At 40.2% G+C, this 23,169-nt stretch overlaps 1 protein-coding gene across 3 annotated transcripts; it reads left to right on the plus strand.

The window, feature by feature from the left end:
- The first annotated feature begins 1,070 nt into the window (after positions 1 to 1,070).
- On the plus strand, positions 1,071 to 23,068 carry LOC133587460 (TRPM8 channel-associated factor homolog). 3 transcript variants are annotated; one of them, XM_061939931.2, is made up of 12 exons: positions 1,071 to 1,208; positions 4,302 to 4,996; positions 11,647 to 11,863; positions 11,941 to 12,232; positions 12,306 to 12,607; positions 12,724 to 12,898; positions 12,997 to 13,091; positions 17,381 to 17,591; positions 18,123 to 18,359; positions 22,023 to 22,246; positions 22,319 to 22,432; positions 22,529 to 23,068. In XM_061939931.2, the coding sequence occupies exons 1-12, from the start codon at positions 1,200 to 1,202 to the stop codon at positions 22,769 to 22,771; spliced, it is 2,814 nt and encodes a 937-aa protein (XP_061795915.2). In that variant the 5' UTR covers positions 1,071 to 1,199; the 3' UTR covers positions 22,772 to 23,068. The 3 variants fall into 3 exon arrangements, 2 of the variants coding, with proteins under 2 accessions (XP_061795915.2, XP_061795913.1); XM_061939929.2 differs by lacking the exon at positions 1,071 to 1,208 and adding an exon at positions 1,858 to 4,162; XR_012048623.1 differs by lacking the exons at positions 22,319 to 22,432; positions 22,529 to 23,068 and adding an exon at positions 21,731 to 21,833 and having other exon boundaries at positions 22,023 to 22,169.
- Positions 23,069 to 23,169: the final 101 nt, after the last annotated feature.

The raw sequence follows: 23,169 nt of genomic DNA on the forward strand, positions 1-23,169 counted from the left end.
GGTATGAGCTTTTAAACAAAACCCATTAACTGCTGCCAATCAAATGGTGAATAAGATACTCTTTAGGGTTCATATGTTTGTAAATCTGACTGTGATGAAGTCAGTGCCTCACCAGCCATCAACCTCACCGCACGTCACTGGTATTAAGTCTCTAAGGACCTGTCTGAGAGACAACCAAACTAACAGTTCTGAATAATTGAACACAAAAGTAGTAGTTCACCATTCAGACCTGTATACTCTGTAGCTTTCAATGTCTAGATCAGGCCTGGGCAATTATTTTGCCTCGGGGGGGCCAAATTTAGAGGAAAAAAATGTGACTGGGGGCTGGTATAACTATTTTTAGGAACACTAATACAAAACCTCACAATAATGTCTGCATGCTAAAAACGTTATGACAGACCGCCTAAAAAAACGGAATGGAATTTTTTACAATTTTTACTAAATGAGACACCCAGAATGTACATGAAAATAAAGAATGTGGGATTTACAATATTAACTATGAATGATAAAACACTGAATATTGACAACATATGAACGTCAAACTCCCACTCGTTCTCCGTTTTCTGTCTACACACCGTGTCTGTTTGTAAGTACTCCGTGATTGTGCGCTGCCGAACATGCTCGTCTGCCCGTAAACCAGCAATGACACGGCGACGGGGGCATGGTACCGAATATGATTCATTACTAATGAATCATTAGTATTGCGGTACTATACTAATATCAGTATACTGTACAACCCTAGTTCCTTCCCATGCTCCCATAAACAGATTATTAAAATGAGGTGCAAGGCATGCTCCCATTACTCTTACCTTTGCTGTAGATGAGCTAAATCTGAGAAAAGTGAGTTAAATGTAACAATCTGTCACATTCACGTCTTATGTTTCCTTAGTTTGTGTTTGTTTATTTCCTGTCAGCGCTCTTATTTTAGTTCCACTTCCTGCATGTCTTCCTGAGCGCTTGTTTCCCTCACCTGTCCCTGATTGGCAGCCTGGCACACCTGGTTGCAGTTGCCAATCAGGCTGCTATTTATGCTTGCCTCGCCCTTCTGTCAGGGCTCGAGGATTGTGATTATGTTACGGACTTTTAGCTGCATGCTGTGTGCGGCTCCTCCTATGTTTGAGGATTATAAAAGACTCTTGCCGGCCTCCTGCATCTTGGGGTCACAACTACCTCAGACATGCGAGTCCCTGACATAAAATATGAAAAAAGTGAGTTATATCTGAGAAACAGATCTGCTAGAAAAGTGTGACTGAACTTTTACATTCGGTACCCTATAGTTGCACTGTCTGTCTGTCCCAATAATTGGTCAGTTCGGAAATGTGTTCACTGTTCAGATTAAATGTTCCGATCAAACTTTTCCATGAATCAGACCAAAAGTTAAGCAGGTAAAGCTAAGTTTCACAGAATTTTTGTTTGTGTAAATTTAGTTCACTTTAATTGTCGCAAAGGTACATATTTGACGTGTTTTCTGGTGAACTAATGGCAGCAGTGCTAGCATTTATTGCTAGATATGGTTATGTATTGTAAAATGCGGGAATCCACAAATAGTTTGATCGGGGAAACAGAGAGCTGAAGCAAAACCAAAACTAATTAGGGTATTAAGTATTGGTTTGTCGCCTTTGTGCTTTACTAATTATGGAGGATTAATCTGTTTTAATATGTTGGATGTTTATGTACTATTTTACCTGAAACTGAATAGGCAGGTTATGTAACTAGAAGTTGTGTAAATGTGCCGTTTTTGATCCACTATCCATTTTTTTCTTTATCCTAAATCCCATTTTGGGTGGATGATTTACTCACTTCCAAACCACTCTGATCATTTAAATGCTTTTACTAAATGTTAGGATGGTAATGCTAAGTTTTAATGCATTTCAATTTGATTTAGATCATATTGGCAACACTAAATTGGCCCTGGTGTGTGAATGTGAGTGTGAATGTGTCATGTCTGTGTTGATCATGTTTTTGTTTGGCCATGTGCTGTTTGGTTTTGGACTCTTTTTAGTTCCTGCTTTTCACTCCCTTGTCTTGTTTCCATGGTTACCCATTAGTTTCACCTGTTCCACGTTTGGACTCATTGTGCACTCTTGTTTGTCACCATAGCAACCCATTAGTTTTCACCTGCCCTCACGACTCACGCACCTGTCTTTAATCATGTCACTATTATTTAAACCGATTGTTGCCAGGAAGTCTCCCTGGCGACATCATACCCCTGACACACACCTGACACTCTGCTTCATGCTCAGTTCACGCTGCTTTCTTCATAGTCCATGCCAAGTAAGTTTTTGTTTATTAATGCCACAGTTAGTGTTTTTGTTTCATTGTTCATAGTTTCTGCCTTTGTGCAAGTTTTGTGTTTATAGCCAAGTTTTGTACCTCCACTGTGAGCGCCTTTTGTTTGTTTCTTTTTTTGAGTGTTAAAAATAAATAATGTACTCCCCTTCACGCCACGTATGGTCCAAATCATTTACACCATGGGAGAACAAATCACGCCATAGTTCTAGTCATGACAGAATGTTGTCTGTCTATGTGTGTTGGCCCTGCAATGAGGTGGCGACTTGTCCAGGGTGTACCCCGCCTTCCGCCAGATTGTAGCTGAGGTAGGCTCCAGCGCCCCCCGCAACCCCGAAGGGAATAAGCGGTAGAAAATGGATGGATGGATGGACATTACAAATGCATAACCACAATCAATCCCATTTGCGCTCAAATTAGGGTTGTACAGTATACCGGTATTAGTATAGTACCGCGATACTAATGAATCATATTCGGTACTATACCACCTCTGAAAAGTACCAGTCATTTGCTTACTTACTAATAAAAGAGAAGTTGTCTAGTATGTTCACTATTTAATTTAAGGAAAAACATGCAATAACAAACATACTGTCAGGGCGTGGACTTTTATGCAGCTTACCGCGAGGATTGTTTTCCTAGTATGCAAACGGACTAGACCAGACATCGGTAGAAGGTAGGAACATGATTTAATTTTGACTATAAAAAGTACAATCAAAAGGCGCTCACAAGGCGGAGACACAAACTTGGCGCAGGGAACAAAACTAATACTTTTTTTTTCTACCAAGAAAAATAAACTATGAACATAAAACAAACAACACTTACTGTGACATGAGCATAGCAGCATAAACTATGAACAAGAACTATGGCGTGGGCAGAGCAAACAGAGTAAATCCAGAGTACCGTATTTTTTTGGACTATAAGTCGCAGTTTTTTTCATAGTTTGGCCGGGCTCCAGTGCGACTTATATGTTTTTTTTCCTTTTTTACTATGGATTTTCGGCAGGTGCGACTTATACTCCGGTGCGACTTATACTCCGAAAAATACGGTAATGTCGCCAGGCCGACTCACTGGCAAAACAGGCTTAAATAATAGTCTCTGATTAAAACAGGTGCGTGAGTCAAACACGTGAGACAGGTGAAACTAATCAGTCGTCATTGAAACTAAAACAAGGGAGCGCAAAAACAGGAACTATGGAGTCTTAAACCGAACAGAAAATAACCAAACAAAATCCAGACCACAGAACATGACACATACTTTTAATGTACCGTAAGATTTTTTGTAAAAATAAAGCCAAAAATTCTATTTTTTGTGGTCTCCTTTATTTAGAAAAGTACCAAAATGTATCGAAGTAATTTTGGTACTGGTACCGGTACCAAAATATTGGTATCGGGACGACACTAGCTCAAACTGGTAAAGGTCCAAAGGAAATAGGAAGAAGCAGAGCTTATTTGATCCTACCATTGTCCCCCTATAAGTATCTGAAAAGTCACAGTGCTACAATAGTTGTTTATACTTTGTCAGCACCACTATGCTTATGCTGTATTGCTTCATGAACGGATTAAACTTGCATTTTTACAACTTGAAAGTGCATTAATTGAGTTCTGTTTGAGTAGATGACTAATACTACAGTATGACTTGGCGAGTTTTACCAGGGCGTATGCCTTCCTCAAGACAGAAAATAATGTCACACAGCAATCCTGTTAGACATGTTATTTGCGATCCACTGTGTCCAGTAAGGTTTGTTATTCTTTGTAGAAGCCATTTCAATAGGTTGTTCTGACTTGCCACACCTCTGTTGTGTTACTAAGTCTGAGTACATCTGGCTACTGCTTCATATTGCTCCCTGTTTCTTTGACTTCAACTGCTGACTCTGGTAAAAATATTACTTGGCAATGTTTTTCTTTAGACTTCAATTTCACGTGCTAATTTAGTTGTGATCTGTGAGTTTATTATGTCTGTTGTAATATGTTCACTATAACTGAAACATAACCGCCTCTATTGTTTTTTCACAGGAATGTATTTTTTGTCCTGGAACTAAATTTCCAAGATTATTCTTCACCATGTCGAGGCAGCTAGCACAATATCACCCACAGGGGGCCTATTTGGCTCTGATGAGAGGTTTGAATGAGGTGGACCTTTGTGGCCCTCCTGTGCCCTCTAACCTGATTCTGACAGGAGACCATGCCTTTCCTTTGGTTATGAACAACCAAGGCCAAGTCTTGATGGCGGCCTCTCAGTATGGCTCCGGAAGGATTGTGGTCTTGGGTCATGAGGCCTACCTGACGACAGTCGCTGCTCTCGTAGAAAATGCACTGACCTGGCTGAGAGGAGACAGATCAGAGAACCTGTCAGTGGACGTCCACACAAGCGTTAAAGCAGTGGTTGATTATCTCAGCAGATCCAGTTTCCAAACCAGAGTTGTGGGGGCATTCCAAAAGAATACAAATGCCGGTGTGTATGTAACAGATGCCTACAGCCTTGGTACAGATGTAAAGGACCTGGTGGCTTTCCTGAAAAATGGTGGGGGAGTGTTGATCGGAGGGCAAGCGTGGAATTGGGCTGCAAATCACCCAAAGGAAAACACTCTGTTTCAGTTTGAAGGGAATAAACTTTCTGGTGTGGCCGGGATTTACTTTTCTGAACATCAGGGGGAGGCTGAATGTCTGCCTGTACACCCTCAGATTCCATCTTCCTGGATGGGCGTCGTGTAAGTACATTCTATTATTATTGTAGTGTAAGTTTGCAATTTTATCATGTCTGTTTGTGTGGGTGTGTCTGTTGGGTAACAGCCAGTGGTGTGACGTCAGGGCCAGTAAGGTCTTCTCTGCTGGCCTAACATAACCAGAAATCATGATCATAATTAAAGATAAAATAACTTTTTTATTTACTTTCCCTAAATATCTAAAAGTATTTATATTCTCTTCGTGTCATATCATACTTGTTCCAGTGCTGTTGTTTTTAGTTTTAGTTTGTATCCAATCAGAAATCAGCTAGCTTATGTTGCCATGCTGTACCAAATCTGTCAGAGGCCTTCAGAATCAACAATGCGGGCATCCGTGCTCTGTAAGTGAACGGGGACATACAGTTGATAGACAGTTGCGATAGCCAATCAGATCACGAATTGTCAGTAAGGCCTTCTAGATGGCCTCACGTTGAACGTGACATTTACGCGTCCTGTGATTAGATACTCATCGGGACCGTTAGCGGATGAATTTGAGATCACATAGAGTTGCGATAGCCAATCAGATCACAAGTTGTTGACAGTAGCCTATCCAAGTAGCCTGATGTTAACGAGACTGTGATTGGATACACACTTGTCACTCCAGAGTATCCAATCACAAGTTTCAATTTAGCAGGAAACAGGAAGTGTTGCGCTGTAACCAGACCAGGATAGCAGAGAAGGAGAACAAAACGGTGATTAGGTGGCAGATATATATTTGCAAGGCCATTTTCAAGAAGGATATTTAAAGAGAAACTACATCTTGTGAGACCATGTCGGCCAACCCCGGAAGCTTGCTCAGCTGCTCTGACGATTAAATGCTCGCCATTTCCACTCGAATAAGCCGACGACGAGGGGTACCACTGGCTTATACTGCGTCGAATAGGTCCGAGTAATTGTGAGTTCAAATATTCAATTTTTTCACTTTTAATATGTTTTTTGCAATTTTAATTTTGACAGTATGTTTTAGATATGTTTTAATTGCAAATGCGTTTTAATGGATTTTTAAATTCCGCCAGAAAATAACCCGTTTTGTACTGTTGATGTGGTTCAATGAACTGTTAGGGCGTAAATGTGTTTCTGAATAGTATTTCTCCAGCAATGGTCATGTGGTGACATAAATGATGGTATTTTGAAAGGTAATCTTTGAAGTCGGACATTAATGAAGGCCTTGGTGGGAAATGCACGGCCCACCACAATTCAGAAAGTTGAGGTTATGATTTGTAAGTTCATTAAGGAACATCATGTGGTTACATTTGCATATTTCAACACATCTGAAAAGGAGTAGAAGGAAACACATCTTACATTTAATGCTGCCGCTTCTCCAGGCTCCTCCCTCCCCCGCAACCCCGAAAGGGACAAGCGGTAGAAAATGAATGGATGGATGGAAGGTGTTAAAACAAATCTACTTAATATTGTAGAATCTGTCCTAATTTGCTATTTTTGTAGCTGGCGTTGCTGGCTTCAGATGCAACAAGTCTTTAAGAGTTGTGTTGTTTATGTCCTTGTCGTCGAGATTATGTCATCTTCGGTATTTGTCCAGTTCCTAAATGTCTTTAACAACAAGTATTTTGGTATCTTTCGGTCCTTTTTTAACTTGATGTAGATTTTACAGTTGGTGCTTTGAATTGTCTCCCGTTTCCTTAAGTCACTTGCTTTCTTGGCGATGTCAGCGTTGCGTTTGGTCAGAAGCTTATTTATGTAGATATTTATTCCCTTTCGTTTGACTCACTGCCTCAACAAGGGCACTCTGCTGCTCGCGAGTGTTACCATAGCTGAGTTATCGTGTAGAAACATGGGGAAACAACTACAAATGTGTGCTTCATTCACTAACAGTGTTACAAAAAAGATCAATTAGAATACTACTTTGTACATAGTGTTGGATATAGAGAACATACAAACCTTTATTTATTGAATCAAAATATTGAAATTCAACGACTTAGTGCATTTGCAAAGAGCTAAAATTATGTAACCTGCTACCCAACAACGTACAACAGTTCTTTTCAACAAAAGAGAACTATAACCTTAGAGGAAAATCAAATTTAAAACATTTGTATGCACGTATAACACTTAAGACCTTTAGCATCTTTGTATGTGGAATTAAATTGTGGAATAGATTAAGCAAAGAAATCAAACAAAACACTAATATAATTCAGTTTAAGAGACTGTTTACAAAGTACAAAGAAGAACAAATATACATAAATACTTTAAATCTTAAAAAAAAAGAGATAATCATTATTTATCAATCAAAGTTTACTTATATAGCCCTTGTGCAGCCCTTTTTCAAACGACATCCTTAGCTCAGATCCCACATCAGGGCAAGAAAAAACTCAACCTAATGGGAACAATGAGAAACCCTGGAAGGGACCGCAGATGTGGGGAGCCCCCCCTTAGGTGACCGGTGCAATGGATGCCGAGTGGATACAGTTAATAACGTGAGAGTCCAGTCCATAGTGAGGCCAGCAGTGGATGCTCTTGTATGTAGACACGTCAGCAGCGCAGAGATGTCATCGACTTCTGCATAGCTAGTGCATCCTCCATGCAAACTGATCTGTGGCCACCTGATAACCTCTCCACGCAGGAAAGGGGGGCAGAGCAGAAAGAGAGACGGCAGATCAACTGGTCTAAAAAGGGGCCTTTTTAAAGGCTAGGGTGCATAAATTAGTTCTAAGATGGGACTTAAAATACTTCTACTGAGTGAGCATCTCTGTTAACGGTAGCATTCCAGAGTACTGGAACTCGAATAGAAAACACTCTATAGCTATGCCGCAGATTTATGTATTTAATATTTGTTTACTTGCTTATGGTATAATTATTATTTTTTTAAATTAATTATTCATTGTTCTGTTAGCAGCTGGGGCAGTATTGCATTCTCTCTGCCGCACTGTTGTGACGAAACGAGAGCTGAGCCAGAAGGCAAAGCTCTCGGTCAACCGAGCCACCTACATTCCTACTCTCACCTATGGTCATGAAGTGTGGGTCATGACTGAAAGAATAAGATCTCGTATATAAGCGGTCAAAATGAGTTTCCTCAGAAGGGTGGCTGGTATCTCCCTTAGAGATAGGGTGAGAAGTTCAGTCACCCGAGAGAGACTCGGAGTAGAGCCGCTGCTCCTTCGCTTGGAAAGGAGCCAGCTTAGGTGGTTCGGGCATCTCGTGCGGATGCCTCACGAGCGTCTCCCAAGGGAGGTCCTCGTTGCACGTCCCACTGGGAGGAAACCCCGCGGCAGGCCAAGGACCAGATGGGGGGGATTACATCTCCTCTCTGGCCTGGGAATGCTTCGGAGTTCCCCAGGAGGAAGTTGCTAATGTTGCTCTGGAGAGGAAAGTCTGGGGGTCTCTGCTGGAGATGTTGTCCCCGCGACCCGATTCCGGATAAGCGGTTGAAGATGGATGGATGGATGGATGTTCTGTTACAGAGAACAAATGAAACGGCTGTGATATGAAAAGGGATGGGATTAAATACGCTCTGCTTCTTCCAACTCCTGATCAGACGAGCTGTAATTAAACAATTGGTAATCTGCTATGCATTACATTGTAGTTGTATGCATGATCGAAATAAACTGCACTGAACTAAACTTTGTTGTTTTTGTTGGTGAACTTTGTGATGGTGGCAGGTGTGGTGTTATTCCTGCTAGACATTGGAATGTATGTTTTGATGTTGTTGACATTCACATTCACCCTCTTAGATTGCAGAAAGTTGGACACCAGCATCTTGTCTGCCTCCTCTGCTTCATCATTAGGCATGTGTGATATCTGAAGGCCTATCATAATCACATTGTTCATGCGGACAGATTATTGTGCTGTCTGACACATATAAGATAAAATGTGATACTTCTCATTATTTTGCCTCTTTAAACATTCACTTTCTCTTGTAGTCTAATCACTTTTCCTTCCAGTCCATCCATTTGGTTACAGAGTGTTGCAGTATCCTTCCTCACTTCCTAATATTTTTTGGACAAGTATTTCATGTCCTCGCACTGTCTATCAAGCACAGCAAACACTTGGGTCTACCTGGCTCCCATATTATGTAGAATACTTATTACTTATTGGAGACTACATGATTCCGGACTCTCTTCCACATCCTCCTCTTCTGCATTTGTTGCAGTAGAAGCCTTTTTTCTTCCCATGTTGTTTGGGTTTGACGGCTTTGAAGCTTGGAGGTTAGAAGTAGTTAGCTTCTCTTTGCTAGAGATCGACAGCAGTCGTAACTCGTCTTTTTCGAGGAAAAACTACCAGGCAGTGTTCAAACCAGTGGCATCAGCAAACAGATATGGAATTATGGTCGACATCTGTGGTCCGGAAAAGAAAGGTACAAAAACCTTTAATCACTACATAGGTCTTTCAATTCCCATCCTTCCTCAAAGGAAATTACTTTTTTTTTTTTATATTACAGGCTGATTTTCATCTATCCAGAGATGTTTGAAATGGGATAAGGAAGTTGTCATTATATTTTGGGGTTAATACAAATAATTTATACCTCATTACGGATGTGTATTGCTGATCTTGTCATCCTCGTCTGGACCTGAGGGCGGGTGATGCATCGTTGAACAAAAGTTTCTTTATTGTCGAACAAGTGTCATTGTACAGGACTGTAGTACTTGGAGGAGGTTTAGCCAAAATGTGTCTCCCCTGCCTTGGAGAAGCCAAACCAGCAGTTTTATATTCCCCAATGGGGTCATCTTATATCTTTGAGTGTGTGCTACGCAAGTTGCATACATTCTGACCATGTAAGGCAATGTTAAAGTGTGTAGGTGTGCTTACACTTCAGTTGTAGGTCATAACTTAATTGTTGCCGTTTAAGTTAAACTTAAACATGTGGTCCCTTCCCACAGATGCGGCTGTCCATTTGCATACCAAGGGTGGATTTATGAGCCTTTATTTTGTGTGAACTGGTCTAGTCCAATGTTCCCTCTAATTTTTCATGTGTGTGAGCAAACGCACAAACTCCCTGAGCATTCAGTGGAGCACATGTGAGCAACATCAGACGTGCACACTGTGGCCACACCAGCGTCACACCTGTCCCAAACCTGACATCGTAACAATTTAAATGTTTTATTAAAATAATTTTCTGATATAAGTGATTTTACCCTCTTACAATGACAATAACAAAAAAACATGTTTTTCATGACCTATGTGCTAGTATTTTATGTCTGGCTGCGGGTCCTGCCTTTAAAAGAAATGTTACCCCTTTCAGAGATTACATTTAGTTCCTGTAACTTTCTGGCTGTAAAATACATCTTTTTATTAGCATTTTTGAAATCTAGTGACAATATTTCATGAATAATATCCTTAGATTAACATTCTTAATAAATGGCAGTAAAATAAGCACACATCTGATTGTGGAGTCAGAGTGTTACAACCTGGCATTTACACATTGTGTGGCGTTGGGTTTGTCCGACTTTTTGTGTGGCCATAAACGCAGCACTGGCTAAGTGCCATGAGTGCTTGTGTTGGTGCAGGTGAGAGAGCGAGCGGCTTCTGTTGAAACGACGAATGATAACGTTGGTTTAAGCCTGGTTTGTATGGCAGAAAATTACCAGTTTTTATAGATACAATTTTTTTTTACTCATGTTTTTGGTGTGGTTACAAACAGTTTTGTCCGTAAAGTGTCTCGACAGACGATAATTGAACTGTGTTGACAAAGATTGGTTTATTCATTGGGGCCACTCTTGTTGTCATCTGTCACTCACAGAGTTGCATTGCAAAATCATACAGAATAAATTGTAATGTGTTTATTTTGTTTAAAGTTCAGATGGGATTTTTGATTTCAATCAATCAATCAATGTTTATTTATATAGCACTAAATCACAAGTGTCTCAAAGGGCTGCACAAGCCACAACGACATCCTCGGTACAAAGCCCACATAAGGGCAAGGAAAAACTCACCCCAGTGGGACGTCGATGTGAATGACTATGAGAAACCTTGGAGAGGACCGCATATGTGGGTAAAACCCCCCCCTCTAGGGGTTGGGGTTTCCTGCGCGGCATTAAATTGCTGTGCGCAGAGGACGTGTGAGCGGTGCGCAATTGCGCAGGCGCGCACCTTAGAACGTTGGTCTAGTCCACATGTACGTAAACGTGATGGCCATACTTTATTACCTGCCCACAATGATATACCCCTATTTACTGAAAACCAGATTGTCCACTTTCTCCAAGAGGAATGTAAACATACACCATATGCAAACCTTGATATGTGGTAATATCAACAGACACCACATTACTTTACAATATGAGCTTCAACTTCTTTGTCTATATGTATTGTTATGGTCCCACCTCCACCCAAAGAGACAAAAACAGTAGAAGACTGACAAGAGGCGTCACTCTGTTCCTTTCATTCTGCTACAGAAAGCTCTATCAGTCATTGACAACTTTTTTTTTTAACTTTCAGGAAAAGTCAGAAAAGGGAGAAGGTACAAGTGATTACATTTTGGGGGTAATTCGAATCACTGTCTAGTTTCAGGAATTTTACTATTGGAAGTAGAGCCTGGTGGTGGTCTGTGCTCTCCGAGTGTTTTTGTAGTTTTATATAGTTTTGCAGTGTTAGTAGTTTCTTTCTTTTAATCTACCGCAAAACCACTTTTCATTCAACTGCAACAATGACAGTGAAGCTTTCTCTTCTATTCTTTTTAAATACAGTGTTGGTAAGGATTTTGAGGAAGACCTGGAGTTCTTGCTAAATGGGATATCCCAGTTTGACATCACTGGTAATGCGCTTGCTTCTGAGATTCTTGTTCATGGCCAGCTTGCCTTCCCTGTGGCAATGGCAGACGATGGACGGACATTTTTGGCCGCCTCCTATTATGGACTGGGGCGCGTCATTGTCGTGAGCCACCAAGGGTATCTGCAAAGAGAGGTAATTTTACATTAGAGACGGTATGCTAAGCAAATTACTTTGTGTTACTTTACATGTTATTGTGTGCTTTTTCACAGGCGTTTGCTCCATTTTGGAACAACGCAATTCACTGGTTGACCAATGACCGACATGGCACTATTGGTATCGAGAAACAAGACGTCTTTAAACATTTCAAGAAATCTGGCTTTAAGTGTGAGAAGACAGACTTCCGGAAAGACCTGAGTGTGTTTGTGGGCTCAGTAAACAATGACAAACATGCAGAGGAGATCCACGACTTTGTAGCAGAGGGGGGAGGCCTGTTGATTGGTGGCCATGCCTGGTACTGGGCCCAAAAACACAAAGACCAAAACGAATTTACAGAGTTCCCAGGTGCTACACTCTACCATATCAACTTCATAGTATGACTTGATCATTTTATAATTGACACTGCCTATAATTCCAGGAAACAAAATCCTCAACACAATGGGCCTGAGCTTGTTGAGTGCAACTATTAAGGGAGGTGTCTTCAAGGCCCCTGTGCCCAGCAAGACCGTCAAAGACACCTACCACTTCCGCCACCTTCTGCAGCGCTTTGCTGCTCATGTAACTCAGGGAGAGAATCTTACTCAGCATGAGGAGCAGTGCCTTAAAAGGCTTGGAAATGACTGTGCGACCTTCTTAAAGATGAATGCCCACCACTGCTGCCCATACAATCAGGTCCTGTCCACCCTCACAAATGTCCTGAAAAGATCAGGCATGCCTCAGGTAAGTTAGGTTCTTGGATAAACTCATGAGAGCAAAAACAGCAGTTGCATGCATTAAATCGCACTTAACCATAATCCCCATTGTTAGATCTTTATATTTATTTGGTCACGTTTAAGGTATGTGACAGCTGCCCAGTGAAGTCTCCCAAAGACCACCTCCTTCTCAGTGTGGGAGCAGAGGTATACAAGGTTAGCCCCAATCCTGACAGTCTGATGCCTTACCTAATCAAGCAGAATCCCCAGTTACCTGTTGTCTACGACTACACGATTCCATTGAACGTCAACACAGCAGGTTAGACCTTGTTGCTGTGCTATTTGAACGTTTAACTTTTGTACCGTCCAATACTACATTGACTTAATAAAATGAAAATCATGGTTTCTGTGTGTCAGAAAAGGATGAGTGGATCAGTACAGGTCTCTACCTGTCTCCCGGCATGAAGACCTACATGGCGTTACCTGCACAGATTGTCAACAAGGGATGGAAGGTATGACACACAAATCCAAATGAACACAGGGGGGGAAATAAAAATGGTGCCTTTCATTTTAGACCTAATTCTCAGTTTAGCCAGTCCCCTGAATAAGAACTGGCCAGGAGTTTATGCAATCCCCGGAGTTTGTCTGTTCGTTAGCTAGTTAGTTAGCAAAATAACTCAAAGTTACAGGCTGATTTTGATGAAACTTTCAGGAAATATTCTTTATGGGAAAAGGAACAAGTGATTAGAGGGCAATCTGAATCACCGATACCATGTTTTATCCGGATCTACCATCTACCATGGTGGCGCAGCCATTGTGGGCAGTGTTGCCAATCAGGCCTACGCCTATTACAAGCAACTTTGGGCCTGTTTTTTTAATAAAGTCACTTACAAGTTACGTAAATTGTGGGTTGCGGTTTTTGAATTTTTGTTTTAACATGTGGTAGCTTATTTGGGCTTGCTTTTCTGTCCCCACAAAAAACAAAACATTAATGAATAAGCCAGAGCCCAGACTGACACAAATAACAGTGAAAATTAGTCAGTGAGTGGGGAAAACGTAATAAAAAATATAATTTAACAAATTGAGGGAAAAAGAGCACACCAAAGGACTATATATATATATATATATATATATATATATACATATATATACATACAGTCGTGGTCAGAAGTTTACATACACTTGTAAAGAACATAATATCATGGCTGTCTTGAGTTTCCAATAATTTCTACAACTCTTATTTTTTTGTGATAAAGTGATTGGAGCACATACTTGGTCACAAAAAACATTCATGAAGTTTGGTTCTTTTATGAGTTTAAAATGGGTCTACTGAAAATGTGACCAAATCTGCTGGGTCAAAAGTATACATACAGCAATGTTAATATTTGGTTACATGTCCCTTGGCAAGTTTCACTGCAATAAGGCACTTTTGGTAGCCATCCACAAGCTTCTGGTTGAATTTTTGACCACTCCTCTTGACAAAATTGGTGCAGTTCAGCTAAATGTGTTGGTTTTCTGACATAGACTTGTTTCTTCAGCATTGTCCACATGTTTAAGTCAGGACTTTGGGAAGGCAATTCTAAAACCTTAATTCTAGCCTGATTTAGCCAGTCCTTCACCACTTTTGACGTGTGTTTGGGGTCATTGTCCTGTTGGAACATCCAACTGCGCCCAAGACCCAACCTCTGAGCTGATTTTAGGTTGTTCTGAAGAATTCGGAGGTAATCCTCCTTTTTCATTGTCCCATTTACTCTCTGTAAAGCACCAGTTCCATTGGCAGCAAAACAGGCCCATAGCAGAATACTACCACCACCATGCTTGACGGTAGGATTGGTGTTCCTGGGATTAAAGGCCGCACCTTTTTCTCCTCCAAACATATTGCTGGGTATTGTGGCCAAATAGCTAAATTTCTGTTTCATCTGACATCACATGGACAAAGTTGGAGGAAAGTTTTGTGGTCAGATGAAACAAAAATACCCAGCAATATGTTTGGAGGAGAATTAACCAAAAAAAGTGCAGTTCCCCTTTAAGGGCATCTTAAGTTAAAGTTAAAGTACCAATGATTGTCACACACACACACACTAGGTATGGAGAAATTATTCTCTGCATTTGATCCATCACCCTTGATCAGCCCCTGGGAGGTGAGGGGAGCAGTGAGCAGCAGCGGTGGCATTTTTGGTGATTTAATTCCCAATTCCAACCCTTGATGCTGAGCGCCAAGCAGGGAGGTATTGGGTCACATTTTTGAGACACTGATTAGGCCTGGGCCGATAACTTAATAAATGGAACGATGAATAAAAATGAACTTGATAACTTTGCCAGCCTCAATAAACCGCCATGTGTACCGGTATGCGTGTTTACGAGCTTGAAGACCATTTACTCTTTTACATCGTTTTCAGCATTTGTACCATAGCAAAATGAAAGGAAGGACGATAAGCATCTTGCCCTTCATTAAGTGTATTTGTCTTAATGCAGAGAGGCAGGGTCGTTTGTGTCATACAGTGCATCAAGTTAGCCTGTGACGAACACATTAGCAAAATTAGAAATATTGGAAAAAAATTAAAGCAAAACCTAATGCTTTTGCACCAGTATGGGAATATTTAGGTTTTAAACCAGTGGAACAAGATGAGCCTACCAACACTGAGGAGACAGTTTGCAAAATGTGCTCGAAAATAGCATTTCGAAAAATGTTGCAAACGTTTGACAGACACTGGTCATGTTGCCATGTAATGTTGGTGTTCCTTGCTCAGGATCTGCCAGACTTAAGATTTTTTTGCATATGATATTGCCTGTTAATACATCTGCTTATACTGTAGTGTTTATATTGCTACTCTGCGCTTTTGTTTACAAGGGTCCTAACTTGATTGTCTGTTAAGTAATGTACAACTCTATCTCTGCCTACATGTTCAATATTAAAGTGCAACTTTATTTGTCAATACTTTATTTAGCCATTTTATTTATTGTATTGGCTGTGTGTATTTGAGGGTTCCACCACCTTAACACAGACACAACCTATTTTTTTTTTTTTTGGTTGTGATTTTTTTTAAGTGCAAAATTTTGCTAACAGAGTACATTTTATTCTTAGTATTTTTATTTTTAACTTTGGAGATTTAAAAATGTACATTCCAATTACTATGTTAAAACACAAGAAATACATGTTTATTGCATTAGAAAGGGTATAACTGCATTGTTATGTTTTATCATTTCATCAGTGGTTAATTTGGTCTCAAAATACTATTGACAATAATATTGTTTATCGGCAATAATTTTTAGGTCATTGTGAGCATCCCAGGCCTACTTGTGATTAAGGCTAATTAAATACATTTTGATTGATTAATATATGCTAATAGCAAATAATAACGTAAAAATATAAATAAATGGGTTATACTTGTATAGCGCTTTTCTACCTTCAAGGTACTCAAAGCGGTTTGACACTATTTCCACATTCACCCATTCACACACACATTCACACACTGCTGGCGGGAGCTGCCATGCAAGGCCCTAACCACAACCCATCAGGAGCAAGGGTGAAGTGTCTTGCTCAAGGACACAACAGACGTGACGAGGTTGGTAGAAGCTGGGGATTGAACCAGGAACCCTAAGGTTGCTGGCACGGCCACTCTCCCAACTGCGCCACGCTGTCCCCTACCCATCCATCCATCCATTTTCTACCGCGTATTCCCTTCGGGGTCGCGGGGGGTGCTGGAGCCTATCTCAGCTACAATCGGGCGGAAGGCGGGGTACACCCTGGACAAGTCGCCACCTCATCGCAGGGCCAACACAGATAGACAGACAACATTCACACTCACATTCACACACTAGGGCCAATTTTAGTGTTGCCAATCAACCTATCCCCAGGTGCATGTTTTTGGGGGTGGGAGGAAGCCGGAGCACCCGGAGGGAACCCACGCAGTCACGGGGAGAACATGCAAACTCCACACAGAATGATCCCGAGCCTGGGATTGAACCCCAGACTACTCAGCACCTTCGTATTGTGAGGCAGATGCACTAACCCCTCCTCCACCGTGCTGCCCGCTGTCCCCTACATACCGTACAAAATGCACTGCATAATAACCAGGAGGTTATGTATTCCCTGGGTTTTGTCAGTTAATTAGATAATTAGCAACATAGTTAAAAAAGTTATGGGCAAATTGTGCTAAAACTTTCAGGAAATTTCAGAAATGGGATAAGGAATAAGGAATTAGATTTTGTGGGTGAGCCAGAGCACCATCTGGATTCAGGATTTGTTTAAAAGGGTTCTTTAATATTACGAATAGGGCCTGGTGGAGGTCTGCGCTCCCCCCGAGTATTTTTCTAGTATCTTATTGTAAAAGCTAAACATTTTTAGATCAATAAATGTCCATCTCACGAGCATGGTCATGACAAGGAACCTGAAGTTATTAGGTCTGATATCCAAAGCCTGGATATATGAGAGGGTTTCATCAGGAAGTGCTATTTGAGTAAAAACTAAACTGTGGCGACACCTGACGGAAAAATTAGAGAGAAAAAAAAAATATATATTATAAAGTTTCATTAAAATATTGCTGGATTTTTTTGTATTATTTGGGGGGAACAACAGCCAGGAAATTTTATAAATTTCAACTTAAAAAAGTAATGCAATAGTTAATTTTCCTGGTAGTTAGTTACTTTGATAATGATGCAACTCAGTTCCACTTCTGAGTCGCTAACTTTTTTAGAGAGATAAAGTGTTACTTTAAGCACTGTTGATGGTGATGCAATGTTTTTGTTTGTCTGTAAAATAATCACATATACACATTGCATTATTGTACTTCCACTACAGGTCCAAATTGGTTGTCAAACAGACCATCTTAAGCATGAAAACTTGAAGAGGGCACCTAAAGTTCATGAGCGATTTCCCATTAACACAGAGATGTTGCTGGTGTGGAACTTATGGGGGGGTCTGGTCTATTTGGTGGCCCCACCAAAAACCCAAATGAGAGGCCTAGAGGTCAAAGTGCAGATAGCTGTGCCAGCACCTTATTATAAATCTGGTGAGTAGGATTTGATTGAAACTGTACATGTATGAGCTGTCTAATCCTATATTTGTTCATTTTTGAAAAATAGGAAGGAAATATGTTTTATGCACAGGAAAATTAAGATGTATTACTTATTTTAAATCACTTCAATCCTGGTAAAGATGTAAGGAGCTATTTGCACTATATAAAGTATATTACGAGTGAGTACATGCCTCACGCCTCAGAAACCATTTTCACGACAGTATATTTCTGAAGAGATGGGACAGTTCATTGAAGTTTATCATTTTCAGTTTATTATTATCTGAAGACACTTATGCTCTAAAGTACCTACTTAAGTGTAAAGCTTGGATAGCAGTAAAAATGTACTCACACACAACTATTATTGTCTAAACAAGTGAGTATCCACGTACTGTATGTGTGTCTTGCCGACAGTCAAAAATGTTTTAATCCAATGTTTTGACAGCCTTGTTAATACCAGAAAGCAGTTTAAAAATGGATGCTTATGAGAGGTGCCTAATATATATTTACGCTCGGTGTTCATTTCAGGTGCCACAACACCAGCCGATTGGTCTTTGCGGCGCACAGCTCCTGCCCCCTGGGCCGAGTTGGAGTTTGAGAACATTATCCTCACTGTACCGTCAGATGTCGTACGGACGTTAGATCAGCCAGATTTGTTGGCGGCGTTCTGGGACACCATCATGAGAAGCATTGCTGATCTGGCTGCAAAACCACACACATATGCCCGTAAAGAACGCTTTGTCGCAGATGTGCAGATTTCTCATGGTATGTCATCTGGAATTTTTTAATAACGTATCTCATATACTAGACTGCAACTTCATTTCCATTCCCCTATTGCAGTCAATTGTGTGGTATCAATCGAATATCTAATCAATCAATCAATCAAAATGTATCTATGCACAAGAGTCTCAAAGGGCTTTACATACTCACGGCATTCCTTGATAAAAATCCACAATCGGGCAAGAAAAAACTAAAAAAAGTAGAAACCTTGAGATGTAGGGACCAGGGTGATCGGCCACAATGGATGTTGAGTGGGTATAATTATTGAATTTTCAAATGAATAGATAATGTGGGAGTCTCGTCCATTGGAAAGCCAACAAATAGTCATAGGGCAGGGGTGTCAAACTTGTTTTCATAGATGGCTACATTAATAGGGGTGTGGGAAACAATCGATTCTCATTTTTCAAAAATCGATTATTATTATTATTTTTTTTCTTAATCAATCCAACAAAACAATACACAGCAATACCATAACAATGCAATCAAATTCCAAAACCAAACCCGACCCAGCAACACTCAGAACAGCAAACACGACACAGAACAATCCAAAAGTAGTGAAACAAAAATGAATATTATCAACAACCGTATCAATATTAGTTACAATTTCAACATAGCAGTGATTAAAAATCCCTCATCGACATTATCATTAGACATTTATAAAAAAAATTAAAAAAAATTAAATAAAAATGAACAATAGTGTCATAGTGGCTTACACTTGCATCGCATCTCATAAGCTTGACAACACACTGTGTCCAATATTTTCACAAAGATAAAATAATTAATATTTTTGGTTCATTTAATAGTTAAAACAAATTTACATTATTGCAATCAGTTGTTAAAAAATTGTCCTTTACAATTATAAAAGCTTTTTACAAAAATCTACTACTCTGCTTGCATGTCAGCAGACTGGGGTAGATCCTGCTGAAATCCTATGCATTGAATGAATAGAGAATCGTTTTGAATCGGAAAAATATCGTTTTTGAATCGAGAATCGCGTTGAATCGGAAAAAAAAAAATCGATTTATAATCGAATCGTGACCCCAAGAATCGATATTTAATTGAATCGTGGGACACCCAAAGATTCACAGCCCTATACATTAAGTTAAAAAGTTAAAGTTAAAGTACCAATGATTGTCACACACACACTAGGTGTGGTGAAATTTGTCCTCCGCATTTGACCCATCCCCTTGTTCACCCCCTGGGAGGTGAGGGGAGTAGTGGGCAGCAGCGGTGGCCGCGCCCGGGAATCATTTTGGTGATTTAACCCCCAATTCCAACCCTTGATGCTGAGTGCCAAGCAGGGAGGTAATGGGTCCCATTGTTATAGTCTTTGGTATGACTCGGGGTTTGAACTCACGACCTACCGATCTCAGGGCGGACACTGTAACCACACTGCAGTTATGGCTGCCCTCAGAGGGCCGTTTGTAACAATTAATATATATTAATATAAATGTATAAGGATCATTATTCGTAATAACGGCGTTATTCAATAACTAGTAACGAGTAATCGAATTAATTACTTTTAGGTCCATTACGACGCTGTTAGTGGTAGCTTGATGGAACGTGGAACGCCTATTTTGATGTGGTTTTATTTATGTCAACAACAAGACAGCATCATTGGCGCAGCAAATTCAATGCAGGAAATATATTTTTGTTATAGTGAAAGCAACAATCAGCACCGCACTAAAATAAACTTGATATCAAATAGGAAGAGGCAACATCACACTGTGACACAGCAGACAACATACGCGCACGTACACGATGGGAATAATGAACAACAAATCAATGAATGAAGTAACAAACTTGCCATTCATACAATATATCGTTTGTACAAGAAGATATGACAGCCATCGAATCACCTAGTGTGTGTGTGACAATCATGGGTACTTTAACTTTAATTTAACATTCAATCTATTAACCAAAGGTAACACAATCCGCTGAAAAGATTATAAAGAGCTGGCGTCAGAGCCTACACACTACCGCTGCTAACGGCTAAAGCTAACAAACACAGCTTTGTTGAAACCCTAGATGACGTCACAAGCCACCAGGCAACAGGCCTCGCCTTCTAAAAGCATAGACATACGCACACTGCGCACTATATGAAACGTCTTTCAACTGCAAATGCCAGATATTTGAAGTTTTTTTTTTAAAGTAACGTATTAATTACTTTCCCTAATAATTAATTACTTTATTTAAGAGTAATTACGTTGGTAATTCAATTACTTTTTTGGTAAAGAAACAAGTAACTATCCATCCATCCATCCATTTTCTAGCGCTTATTCCCTTTTGGGGTCGCGGGGGGCGCTGGAGCCTATCTCAGCTACAATCGGGCGGAAGGAATTAACTAGAAAATTCCCACGGAAAATGTTGATGGGCCTGCTATCTGTGCCGTGAATCTCCGGCCGGTGGTCGGCATTTGTCACATACCAAGTTATATGACTCTAAGGTGTCTGGCTGAGGAATTTGAGAAAAAGTGTTTAATTAGCTGAAAAGGTTAGCATGCTAATGTTAGCTTTCTAGCATGCTAATGTTAGGATGTTAAGAGTTAACAAGTTTCACATACCAAGTTATATGAGTCTGGGGTAAACGTTTGTAAAACTAGCTCAAAAAAATTGCACAATCAAGACCTTTCCAACGGTATAAAATATGTAGGGGTTCGTTGGCCAGTTTGTCTTGTAATAAGCACGGCAGAATAAGATAGAAGACGAATAAAAGATAGGTTCAAGTAATATCAATATGTGCTGCTTTCTCATTCACTGCTGCTGTGCAGCATGTGTATGGACGCTTTGCATTGCAGCAGGCCCATAGTAATAAAGAAGTCCAAGCAGTATTATTATAAACTGCTTGCATTTGCCTATTAACGATTTGCATTGCAGCAGGCCCATAATTACATTTTTTTTTTCTAAAAGTAATTTTCAAAACACTGATAGGGATTCATCCTTCCATCCATTAATTTATTTTAGTACTGCACTGTAAAAAATATATATCTAGATTTTACAGTAAAAGACTGACAGCTCAGTTGCTAGAATTGTACCGTAAAATCTACAGTTGTTGATTTTACAGTGAATTACTGCATTTTCTTTTACAGTAAAATTCTGGTGAATGAACTCCCAATTTTTTTTACCTTAAAATTTGTTTTGCAGTGTACGATTTGATGGATAACTTGCTTTAAAATCGTAAGTCAATCAGATATTTAATGTTTGGAATGTATGATAATATAATATTTGTTGCATTATTGAATAATATTAAAGTTTAAAAGATATGCAGTTGCATGAAGTACATGTATTTTTTTCTGTCAAAATGGAAAGAATGAATACTTTTATCAAGAAAACACTATTTGCGCATATTATTTCCAGGCTTTCGGCCAGCCACATAAAATGATGTGGCTGGCCAGATCTGGCCCCCGGGCCCTGAAGCTGACACCTGTGTCATAAGGGATTTTCTTCCGGGCTCACCCAGGTCAGCTCCACAGAGACGCCCACAGCTGTGCATGGAAGAGTGATCCACCCAATACATTGTAGTACCTTTTTAGCCCCACTACTTAGGGCCGTTTTTATGTCTTTATTGACTCACACTATTGCCTTTTGACATGTTGGTTGTGGCCCACATGGGGAGTGTTATTGTAGCTGATCATTTTCTAATCCTCAGGGTGGATGCATTCAGGATACCCAGTTATGATGCACAAGTCCGGGGCAGCTAATCTGGTCAATATTGAGCATTCCAAGAGCAAAGGTATGTGGGGGTCAATTCACGAGCTTGGACACAATCAGCAGAGAGGATGCTGGGAGTTCCGACCACACACCACAGAGTGCACATGCAACCTTTGGTCAGTGTATGTGCATGAAATGGTGTTAGGGATCAACAGGGAAAAGGTAAAGTCCTTATGTGTTCTTAACAATGACCCTGACCGTTCATGCTTTACATCACTGCCTCCTTCACTACAGGCTCACAGTGCAATCACTCCAGAGAAAAGAAAGAGTCGATTGCAGGACTTTGTAAAAGAGGGCAAGCCACTAGGCAAGTGGGAGATGTGGGTGGCTCTGGAAACATACTTACAGGTGAGATACTGTAACCCTTTATGGTAAACTTTAATTAAAAAAACACTTACACGTGACCTCACACAGAATAATTTACTTGTGTTCCCTTTCATGTAGCTCCAGGAAAGATTTGGTTGGGATGCTTTCAAGAGCGTGTTTGCTGCTTACCACACCATAAGCAACATTCCAAAGGACAACAATGGAAAGATGAACCTCTATGCCGAGACCTTCTCGCAGACGGTGAAAATGAACCTCTCTGGGTTCTTTAAGGCCTGGAGCTGGCCTATAGAGAGAGCTACTGAGGAGAAACTATCCAAACTTCCTGCCTGGACTGACCACCCCATGGTCAAGCATGGCTAAACGTTTGACTGGTGTTGATTTGAGTGCGGGAATCTGTTAGAATCGCTGCTTCGACTTCATTTGTTTTATCATTCTGACATGGTTAACATATTTTAAACTACTCTTTGAAAGGTGTCCCTCCCAAACAGGTTCTCATAGATGTAAGTTTTCCTTTTATATGGGTAAAACAATGACTTACAGTATATATTAATGACATAAATAATAACAATCACAGCAATGATTTTACTGAGCTACAACCATGTGGCGCTAATAACAGCCATTAAAAAGGAAACAATAAATATTTACACACAAAATAAATCACACTTCTGCTATTTCAGTTAATTTAGTATTCATTATAAATAGTATGAACTTGAAATATGTGTCAATTACAGTCTTAATATACAGTATGAATTATTGAA

This window comes from Nerophis lumbriciformis, linkage group LG30 (genome assembly GCF_033978685.3).
Source record: "Nerophis lumbriciformis linkage group LG30, RoL_Nlum_v2.1, whole genome shotgun sequence".
Classification (NCBI taxonomy): Eukaryota; Metazoa; Chordata; class Actinopteri; order Syngnathiformes; family Syngnathidae; genus Nerophis; species Nerophis lumbriciformis.

Excerpts from the sequence above, each read along its gene's own strand:
- LOC133587460 (XM_061939931.2), top strand. Across the intron at positions 11,864-11,940 it reads AAGGGTATCTGCAAAGAGAG|GCGTTTGCTCCATTTTGGAA; the intron begins GTAATTTTACAT and ends GCTTTTTCACAG. Across the intron at positions 18,360-22,022 it reads AGATGTGCAGATTTCTCATG|GGTGGATGCATTCAGGATAC; the intron begins GTATGTCATCTG and ends TCTAATCCTCAG.